The sequence below is a fragment of the Dendrobates tinctorius genome, unplaced genomic scaffold (assembly GCF_039654945.1).
Source record: "Dendrobates tinctorius isolate UK_male_01 unplaced genomic scaffold, ASM3965494v1 ptg000031l, whole genome shotgun sequence".
Lineage (NCBI taxonomy): Eukaryota > Metazoa > Chordata > Amphibia > Anura > Dendrobatidae > Dendrobates > Dendrobates tinctorius.
In genome coordinates, this window is record NW_027361699.1 from 19,354,184 (window position 1) to 19,365,500 (window position 11,317).

An 11,317-nucleotide genomic window follows, 5' to 3' on the forward strand; every position below is an offset into this window, starting at 1 on the left:
TGAGGTCTTATTTTTTGCGGAACGAGTTGACGTTTTTATTGGTACCATTTTCGGGCACGTGACATTTTTTGTGATCGCTTTTTATTCCTATTTTTGGGACACAGAATGAACAAAAACCAGCGTTTCATGAATTTCTTTTGGGGGGGTGCGTTTACACCGTTCCGCGTGCGGTAAAATTGATAAAGCGGCTTTATTCTTCGGGTCAGTACGGTTACAGCGATACCTCATTTATGTCATTTTTTTATGTTTTTGTCGGTTTTATGCAATGAAAATTATTTTATATAAAAAATAATTATTTTTGCATCGCTTTATTCTGCGAGCTATAACTTTGTTATTTTTTCGCTGATGATGCTGTGTGGCGGCTCGTTTTTTGCGGGACAAGATGCCGTTTTCAGCGGTACCATGGATATTTATATGCGTCTTTTTGATCGCGCGTTATTACACTTTTTGTTTGGCGGTATGATAATAAATCATTATTTTTTGCTTCGTTTTTTATTTTTATTTTTTAAGGGGTTCGCTGGGACAGTTTTATAGGGCGGGTCATTACGGACGCGGCGATACCTAATATGTGTACTTTTATTGTTTTTTTTTTATTATTATTTCCAAAAAATGGATTTATTGGGGGAATATTTTTTTTTTTTTTCTAATTTATTTGGCGATTATTTTAACACTTTTTTTTATTTTTTTTTTTACTTTATTAAATAGTCCCAGGTGGGACATCACTGTCCTGTGACAGATCGCTGATCTGTCACATCACAGATCACTGTGACAGATCAGCGATCTGACACAGGCACTGCAGAAGGCTTCCTCATGCCTGCGCTTTGCAGGCACTGAGGAAGCCAGCTTCCTCAGGCCCCCGAAGGCCCCCGTCGCCATCTTGGATTCGGGGGCCTGGAGGAAAGGAGCCCCCCGCAGCAGCGCTGCACATTGCGCTGCCGTGGGGGGCTCAGGGAAGCACGGAGGGAGCCCCCTCCCTGCCGATGCTTCCCTTTAACCCCCGGTACACCGCGATCATGTTTGATCGCGGTGTGCAAGGGGTTAACGTGTCGGGGGCGGTCCGTGACTGCCCCTGACACATTGTGCCGGGTGTCAGCTGTGATAATCAGCTGACACCCGGCCGCGATGAGCGGCGCTCACCACGTGGGCGCCGCTGATCGCGCTAGACGTACTATCCCGTCCATGGGCATAGGGGCCCGGGTCCCATGGACGGGATAGTACGTCGGATGTCAGGAAGGGGTTAATCAACTTGGCAGTATTTTTAGGGGTTACTAAAAACCTGACCAGCACCTCCATATAGGGTGAACAGGTGCAAGATGCAATGACTGCACAACATACAAGAAAAAAAAAAAAAAAAAAAAAAATAATAATACTTCTAAAAAGAAGTACTTACAAAGAAAACAAAAATGAAGGTTCTGATGGGAGGAGCCAAGGAATGCGTTAAATTAGTGCGGGTTCCCACCTGCCCATTTAAAATTGAAGATTTAGATCCCGAGAGAGGCATGTATAGGATGTTAGGACCCATCAGAGAAAGGTCACCTTGCCGTGGTTGATGGGCACACATGAAGGCCAAGTTGTGTGCCAAGAACCTTAATTTTTTCTAAGTACATTTTTTCCAGCAACAATGTAGTTTAGATCTCATTTGCATATATGTTGGTCCCTACAGAGTGCTGCTGTATCCCCTTTTTAGTATGAAAATAAATTTTGAGCAGCTACATGCCTCGCTGCAAGATTGACAAATATCATCCTGTATTTTTCAGTATTTAGGACAGTATTAATCTTGATCAAATCCCCAATTCAATGCTTTAATGTTGCCTGAAGATACTCCTTACTGTATTGCTCACAGCCATTCAAAAAAAAAAAAAAAAAAAAAAAGACTGCCTTTTAATACAGCCAAATATTTCACATTTTGACTCATTAGTCCAGAACACCTACTGCCATTTTTCTGCACCCCAGTTCCTATGTTTAGTGTTCAGTTGAATCACTTATCCTTGTTACCATGTCAAAAATAGGTATTAGACCTACCGGTAATGATGTTTCCAGGAGTCCATCCTGACAGCACTATGGAGGACGTCCTCCTCCTCCTTACAGGGACAGGAAAGCACACGAGAGGTTAAAAGGCCATGTCCCACCCCCTTTCCCTCAGTGATTTGACAAGTACCACAAGGTGGATGATGCTAGTAACGGTTTAATGAAACAGTCATATTACAGCATATGACATAACATAATACAACATAGTATAACATAACAGGGAGGGAACTACCCGTGCTGTCAGGATGGACTCCTGGAAACATCATTACCGGTAGGTCTAATACCTATTTTCCAGGACGTCCACCTGACAGCACTATGGAGAGTACCAAAGCACCTCCTCAGGGTGGGATTACTGCTTGGAGAACTTTTCTCCCGAATGCGGTTTGTTGGCCAGCTAACACATCTAGTTTGTAGTGTTTGCAGAATGTATTAAGACTAGCCCAGGTTGCCGCTCGACAAATTTGATCAACTGACGCCCCTGCCCGCTCGGCCCATGAGGCCGATACCGCCCTTGTAGAGTGGGCTTTTAAGGAATCAGGCGGGCTGGCGCCTTCAGCCTGGTAGGCGTCCGAGATTACTGAGGTAATCCAACGCGCTATGGACGCCTTAGAGGCCTTCTTCCCTTTATTCCTACCACCAAAGAGAACGAACAGGTTCGGGTCGATACGCCAACTATTGGTGGCCTCTAGGTATTCTATAACTGCGCGCCTCACGTCTAGCGAGTGGAGCCGCCGCTCCTTCTCATTTCGGGGATTATCACAGAAAGAGGGTAACACTACCTCCTGGTTCAGGTTTCTTGTGGAGGCTACCTTCGGGGTAAATGCCGGGTCTAACCTAAGGATTATACTATCCTCTCTTATCTGGAGGTATGGATCCTTAGTGGATAGGGCCTGGATCTCCCCTATTCTTTTGGCCGTGGTAATGGCTACTAGAAAGGCCGTTTTACGAGTGAGAGCACGGATGGGTATCTTCTCACTAAGGGCGAAAGTGTCCGAGCAGAGGAACCGAAGTACCAGGCCCAGGTCCCATGGCGGGGTGAGCTGCCTAATCGTGGGACGCAGGCGTTGTGTGGCTTTTATAAACCTTATCACCCAGGGATGTGCAGCTAACTGATAATCAAAGAAGGCGCTCAAAGCTGAAACCTGGACTTTTAGAGTGCTGGGCTTGAGGCCTTTATTAAAGCCTGCCTGCAGGAACCCTAGTATGTTAGGGAGATCCGGGGTACCTGCCACGAGCTCGGACCTGCCACCCTCCAGACAGAATCTCCTCCATATCTTCCGATAGATTGCCGACGTCACCGGCTTCCTGCTGGCCTGTAGGGTGGATATGACCTGCTCCGACAATCCTTTTGCCTTCAGGATGTCCCTCTCAGGATCCAAGCCGATAGATGGAGTCTTGCTGGGTCCGGGTGGTGTATCGGGCCCTGGTGGATGATGTTCTTCCACAAGGGCAGCTCGACTGGATCTTCTACTGCCATGGCTCCCAGAAGGGAAAACCAGCTTCTCCTCGGCCAGTATGGCACTATCAATATCACTCTTGCGTGGTCCTCGCGTATCTTTCTGAGCACTGCCGGTATGAGGGCCAGTGGTGGGAACGCATAAGAGAGGGATTCTCCCCAAGTCTGACTCAGGGCGTCTACGCCCTCTGGATGGTCCATCGGATTTAAGGAGTAGAATCTGGGAACCTTCGCGTTCTTGCGGCTTGCGAAGAGATCTATACTGGGGTTCCCCCAGCGCTGACAAAGCTGGTTGAAGATCTCTATGTTCAGTTCCCACTCTGTCGGGTGGATCTGTTGTCTGCTCAGGTAGTCCGCCACTTCGTTTTGGGAACCTTCTAGATGTACCGCGGTCACGGATCGAACTGTCCGTTCTGCCCACGTGAATATCTTTTCCGCCAGTGCCTGAAGTGGTTGATGTCTGGTTCCTCCTTGGTGTTTCAGGAATGCCACTGTCGTCGTATTGTCGGATAAAATGCGGACATGACGACTCTTTAGTACCGACCGGTTTCTCCGCAACGCTTCCCAGACCGCGAAGAGTTCCTTGAAATTGGAGGATCTGGCCTTGATGCTTGCTGGCCACTTCCCCTGGAAGATCTTCCCTTCTATGTGGGCTCCCCATCCCCACGCACTTGCGTCTGTGGTGACTACCACGTATGGAGAGGTTGTCCAAAGCACGCCCACCTGAAGATTCCTGGCCTGTAACCACCAGCGAAGGGACTCCTTTACTCGTCCAGAGAGTCTTAGGGGTTTGTCTAGCGACGCCTGACTCCTGTCCCACCTCGCGAGAATTTCTCTTTGTAACAACCGCGAGTGGAATTGGGCCCAACGGACACACTGGATGCAGGCTGTCATAAGGCCCAGGACCTCCATTGCTTCCCTTATGGAGCATTGACGCTTCAACAGACCTCTGGTTCTGGCCTGAATGGACTTCTGCTTCTGCTCGGGTAGCCAGGATATTCTGTCGGCTGAGTCTAGGAGGACTCCCAGGAATACCTTTCTGGTGTTTGGAGTGAGGTCCGACTTCTCCCAGTTGATCACCCAGCCCAGGAACTCCAACACAGTAGTTGTTCGGATCCTGTCTCGGATGAGCGCTTCCTTGGATCTTGCCACCAGTAAGAAGTCGTCCAGGTACGGCACAATCACAATACCCTGATCTCTCAGGTAGGCCACCACCTCTACCACCAGCTTTGTAAAGATCCTGGGAGCTGAGGCCAGCCCGAATGGAAGACCCTGGAACTGAAAATGGCAGGTCCGGGCTGGTGAACTGATCGCAAACCTTAGTAGGCTTTGGGATGAGGGATGAATAGGAACCTGATAATATGCCTTTTTTAGGTCTAGGGTGCACATAACTGCGTCCCTGTCTATCAGAGGAATTGCGGATCGGATTGACTCCATCCGGAACCTCCTGTATCTGACCCAAGCATTTAGTGGCTTCAGGTTTATGATGGTGCGGGCCTCTCCGGATTTTTTTGTAATTACAAACAGGGAAGAGTAGTGACCTTTCCCTCTTTCTGATGGTGAAACTGGTATTATGACCCCTGAGTCTAGCATGTCCTGAAGATCCGACCACATTGCGGAGTCCTCCTGGACGACAGTGGGGGCAATATATCTGTCGGGGGGAGGAGAATAGAGCTCTATCCTGTAACCCTCTCTGATGGTTCTGAGAACCCACTGATTGTTGGTGACTCGCGACCAGTTTGCTGCAAAGTGGCGAAGTCTCCCCCCAATGCCTATGGCGTCATTGTCTCCTCGACCTAGATGTCGATGCAAATGGGGGATTCTCTGCTCTTCCCACTTTGGCTGAAGGAGCCTCTGTAGGAGCTTCTATTAGACCTCGCCCGGCCCCTAAACTCTGACTGTCCCCTGAAGAAGGAGCCTCTCCGAAAGGACTGGGACCGTCTGGGCTTTTCTTCCGGGAATCCCTTATTCTTATCAGACACCAGCTCAAGGATATTATCCAGGGCTGGACCAAACACCCTCAGACCCGAGAAAGGGATGGCACATAACTTGACCTTAGAAGGGTTATCTCCCGACCAGGATCTAAGCCAGACTGCTCGCCGGGCCGCATTAGAGAGGGAGCTGTTTCTGGCCGCAAACCTAACTGATTCCGCCGACGTATCCGACAGGAACGCCGTGGCTGATTTCAAAAGAGGAAGAGATGCTAGAATCTCTGACCTCGGGGTCTTGTTGGTTAGGTTTTCCTCCAACTGCCCCAACCACAGGAACATAGACCTGGCCACCGAGGTGGCTGCTATGTTGGCTCTAATCAGGGCCGCCGACGTCTCCCATGTTCTTTTTAACAAGACGTCCGCCTTTCTATCCATTGGGTCTCGAAGACCGGACGAGTCCTCGGCTGGGATAGCCGATTTCTTCGTAACCTTGGCAACCGGGACGTCGATCTTAGGGACCTCTTCCCACGCCCGAGTTTCCTCGGGATCGAAGGGCAGTCTATTTTTAAAGTTTCGGGAGAGTGTCAACCGACGCTCTGCTTCCTTCCACTCCTCCTGGATCATTGCTTTGATGTGCTCGCTCACAGGGAACACCACCTGTTTGCGGGACACCAGTCCTCCAAACATTAAGTCCTGTCTGGACTGTGGCTTAGGGACTTCTTCCATCTGCATGGTATTTCTGACCGCGTGTACCAGCTCGTCCGTATCCTCCAGTCTGAACAGGTACTTTCTGTTCTGTTCCTGACTATCCCCCAGGATCTCGCCTTCTTCCTCCTGATCTGAGTTCCGGAAATCGGATTCTTCGCTAGGGCTCGACTCTGATACTGGGACTGGTTCCCACCTCGGACGCTTGCGACCTGGCCCAGGGCTGGGGGATCGACGCCGGGACGTAGAGGCCTGAATCTCTTCCCTTATCAGCGACCTCATTTCGGAAAGCAGAGATGGCTGTTCCTCGCCTATGACCCTGGAGGTACAGGCACCGCATAGGGTCTTGCTATAGGTGTCTGGCAGCTTTACTCTGCACACCGGACATCTGACTGATTTGGCGGTAGCTTTCGCCGGGTCCTTTCCCGAGGGGGACTCAGCCGGGGTTCCCTTTTCCTAATAATATAAGGGGCACCTCATCAGATCTGGGCTGTGGGGACGAGTGGGGAGGGTGGTCTGCGCTATGCGCACTTACCCCTCCACCAGATGCAGTGTTGCCTTCCATCCCCTGGCGTCCGATGCAGTCACACAGCCTGGAACCGCCTGTGACGACTCTGGAGAAGGCTTTGGTCCAGGAGCGCGCGCGCCCTGGATTTGAAACCGGCGTCTGACGTCACCGGATGTGACGCTGGTAAGCCGCGCCTCCACTTCCTGCCGGGCATCTGCGCGCGACCGCGCTCTTCGCGAGCCCTCCGGCTTCCACTGCCCAGCGTCAGCGTCGTTCTGCGGGCTCGGCCCGCCGCCCCGCTTCTGTCGGTGCCCGCATGGCCAGCCGCCTGCGGGGAGCCGACCCGTCCTGGAGCCGAGAGCCCCCCCACCGGGAGGAACGGCTCCCTCCAGGAGCGCCGTCCTGCTCCTGGCCTTTGGAACCGAGGGACTCCCCACCGGGAAGTTTCGGCTCCGGGACCTCTTGACAGGGGAAGGATTGGACCGGCCGCACGATCCCCTGGGTCCCTCCGGTAAGCTCTCGCGTGTCCCTCCGTGCAGGGACAGGAAAAACACTGAGGGAAAGGGGGTGGGACATGGCCTTTTAACCTCTCGTGTGCTTTCCTGTCCCTGTAAGGAGGAGGAGGACGTCCTCCATAGTGCTGTCAGGTGGACGTCCTGGAAAATATAGCTTTTGGAGGAAATTGTACCACCAAGATCACTTCTGGCAAGACTTGGTGTGGTTAGGTCCCCACTAGTTGCTGCTAGTTCTGAGCTGATGGCATTGCTGGACATTTTCTAATTTCAATCCATGATATTTCGCATCTGCTGCACTAAGCTTCCTTGTGCAACCACTCAGCCTACAGTCCTCAATGCTCAAAGTTGCCCATTTCTTGGTGTTCTCGATGCTGAGAAATACAGGCGACTACTTAACCATCATGGAGAGAAGAATAAAGTCCTGGAAGTTATAAAAGTAAAAACCCGCAGAGTCCTGATCTCAGCAAAGTCTGTTTAGGATAACATGGAAGACACAAAGATTTGACCAAACCTCCATCCACATAAGATACAGTATGTGGTTAGTTCTCCAAGATATTTCCAAAAATTCCCTGCAGAGTTCCTTCAAAAACTGAGCAAGTGTGACCTACAATTATGACAAAAAGTTCTGAGACAGAAACAAATTTTGTTTTTCCCCAAGTTTGCTGCTACAGGGTATTCAAATTTTTTTAGCAAGAAGTTTCTATGGTTACTCAAGTACAATTATAAGCATTTCAGAAGTTTTCAAGCTTTTGACAAATTCCTCGTCTTGTGCAAGTAGGACTCCCACTGCCTGGAACATTAGCAGCCTATGTGCACTTGAGGGATCTATTACAGATAGCTCAGTGCACATCATTTAATGTGTTCGGTCTATGAAAATAGGTTATTGAACTGTCGAACAGCGATCATTTAGTGTCACCGGTTAGTCCATGTGGATGAACCTTTAGTCATCATTTTAGCCCCTTGTAATTAGGCCCACCATCCCAAAGGAAAGAAAAATGTTTTTTCATCAAATTGCTCCTGGATGGTTGGGAGAAATTGCTCTCGGGAGGAGCTCAGCCACTCCCTTGGATGAAAAGCGATCCCACACAAATGGTCTCAGTGTGCTTTAACACAAGATTCATAGTAGCGTGCGCTTTTTCCTCACTAGACAATCAATCTTCTAGATGTTGCACCCAGTCTAAAGGGAGCTCCATCAAAAAAATAACTATACCCCAAGTCAGACCCTTGTACTTCTTGCAAAAGTTAATTTTTTTCTGATCAAGCCTCCTTCATACAGTTATGGACATCTGGAAAAATAATTGTCCAGAGAAGAAAAGGTGAGCACTTAGATGAGTCCTGTATCATGTCAACAGTAAAGCATCCTGAGTCTATTCATGTGTTAGGTTCACTAACAATTTTGCCCAATAACACCGCTATAAATAAAAGAAAAAAAAAAAAATGTTCTACCAACAATCCAGGAGCAATGTGGTGATGACCAATTTTTTTTTTTTTTTTTTTTTTTTTTTAAGCATGATGGAGCAACATGTCACAAGTAAAAAAAAAAAAAAAAAAAGTGATAAGGTACATACTCGTGTATAAGCAGACCCATGTATAAGACGACCCCCCTAAATTTTGTCACAAAAAACTGGGAAAACTTATTGGCTCGCGTATAAGCCGAGGGTGCACAGCGAGTGGCCCCAGATAATGCTGCACAGCGAGTGGCCTCATCATATTGCTGCTGCCTCCATTACAAAAAAAAACAAACAAAAAAAAAAAACACACCACTGTATACTCACCTCAGTTGCTGCCCCTTGCTCATCAGCGTTGCAGGCTCTGCAGTGACTGTGCAGGCAGGGGGCGCAATTGCGCCCTATGACCTGAATGTCACTGCAGAGGACACAAGAGAGCAGAGCGCAGGGACAGGTGAATATGCCTCCCCCCTGTTCATACTCACCCCCAGAAGCTATTATCCACCAGCCAGGGAAAATTACAGAAGTCTTGAAATATAAGGGACAACACTGAAAACACTCAGTCCTTGCATAAACCTTATGCATTTGTCAAAAAAAACTGTGACATTGCCATATTCGGTCTGACCTACAGAATAAGGTTAAACTCTAAATTTTACACTACTCATCACGCTGCAAAAATAAAAGCAAAAAAATATATTATATTATAATATAATATTTTTTTTTTTTTTCCCCCGTAAAATTGCTGTTTTACTTTTACTCCTCCCCACTGGACTAAGAGCTAAGGCTATGTGCACACATTGCGGAAGTTACCGAGAGAATTCCATTCGCTTGGAAAACTGATTGACAGGTTGGTCACACTCGTCAAACACAGTGGCGAGGGTGACCAACTTTTTACTATTGAGGCTGCCTATGCAGCATCTGTAGTAAAAAGATCTAATGTTAAAAATAAAAAAAAATCGGGTTATATTCACCTTCCGATGTCCCTCGCAGCGTCACCAGGCTTCAGCGATGCTGCCGGCAGGTCCCGCTCCCAGTGATGCATTGCGCCAATGACCTTTGATGATGTCGCGAGACCGCGATGTTAACAAAGGTCATTGCCGCAAAGCATCACTGGGAATGGGACCTGCCGGCAGCATCGCTGAAGCCTGGTGACGCTGCGAGGGACATCGGAAGGTGAGAATGACGATTTTTTTTATTTTAATTCTATTTTTTACAGGGATATGGTACCCAGAGACCGGAGGACAGTCTCCTCTCCTCCGGACCGTGGGTACCATCCGCAAATGTTCTGCTTACTTTTCGCGTGGTGGGCACAGCGACATGCGGAAAGTAAGCAGAACAATGCATTCCTATGTGGGTGGAATCGCCGCAATTGCGCAAAATTAATGCGCATGCTGCGTATTTTTCCGCGATGCGATTCCGCTGCGGGGAAATCAGCAGCAATAGCACAGCATTGTGGAATCCCATAGGATTGCATGGGATGCTGGGTTATTTTTGCGTTTTCGCAGCAAAATCACGTTAAAAACAGCTGCGAAAACGCAAAAAAATGCAACGTCTGAACTCAGCCTTATACTCACATGTGAGAAACTCGGACGAGACTCGCATGCCAATACCCGGCACTCGGATCAGAGCGTTCAGCTGCATATATTTCTATGCAGCAGAATGCTCCGCTACCAAGCGCCGGCGGCAGTGCCAGGTATTGACGAGTGAGACTCTTCCGAGTGTCTCGTATGAGAGTATGAACCCTTATATGTAAACCAAAATGATTCCAATAACACTACATTGTGAGTGAGAGATTGCAGCAATACAGGAGTGCGTCTTCTGTGCTGGAATCGGACACTCCTGGTGCGATGCCAGATTGCAGGACACAAAGAGCTAAACAGAGCACTCAGAGGAGACATCAAGTCAGAGAATTACCTGGCTTAGCAGCAAAAATTCTCTTGATGTACCACCTCATCTACAGACAGGATCCGTACACCAATTACACCGATATGGAGTACAGACGTTGCACAACAACAAGAAAAGTCCATTACAAACTTTCAGAACTTTCCACGATGAATAGAATGAAAAATAGATAAAAGTTTAGTTACCCTTTAATTTACCCTGTTACCTTACCTTTGCCAATCCAGATCGATGTGCACCTTTAGACTCCATATAGACCAAATACTTGTTAAAGTCTCGGAATTCTTCCATTGTTGGCCTGAAAGTCATAATTTTGCATGCAGGGTTCTGCTCATCAGAGTCCTTCGCATTCATGTTGAATAATATGGGTAATGCTGGAAAAAAAAAAAAAAATAGATAGATATTTTCCGATAACAGATATAATATATATTTCCATAGGCCAGTCTGTTCATATGCCAAACCTATACTAAAGCAGCACATCAAAGTAAGCAAGACATGCAGTCAACATGTAGTCATGATTGTTAAGATTCACGAGGAACTGTCATTTTAAAGAGGTTCTCCCGCAAAAAAAAAAAATCATAATTAATAGATCTTATTTTTTATTCTAAGTTATGCAAAAAGTTCCTGTGCTGAGGGAAACAGACAGATCTACCACAGCTCCTGGGCAAGGGAGAATGCAAAAGAAAGTATACAGACAGGACAGCAGAGGATCAAAGCTGATGCTTTCTGGGAGGTAAAACAAGTTTTTAAACAGGCAGGCAGAGTTTTATTTCCTTACAGAAATCAGCAGCTGCGAAAGCATGCTATTCTTTCTGTATACACTTTTG

At 47.9% G+C, this 11,317-nt stretch overlaps 1 protein-coding gene across 4 annotated transcripts in view; it reads right to left on the reverse strand.

Annotated features, from left to right (window-relative positions):
- Nucleotides 1-11,317, reverse strand: part of KDM4C (lysine demethylase 4C) — a 565,453-nt gene that overhangs the window by 476,802 nt on the left and 77,334 nt on the right. For all 4 annotated transcript variants that reach the window (XM_073572230.1, XM_073572231.1, XM_073572232.1 and 1 more), the window contains exon 2: nucleotides 10,704-10,864. In XM_073572230.1, the coding sequence (XP_073428331.1) occupies nucleotides 10,704-10,844 (141 nt within the window). In that variant the 5' untranslated portion in view covers nucleotides 10,845-10,864. The remainder of the gene's footprint in view (nucleotides 1-10,703; nucleotides 10,865-11,317) is intronic.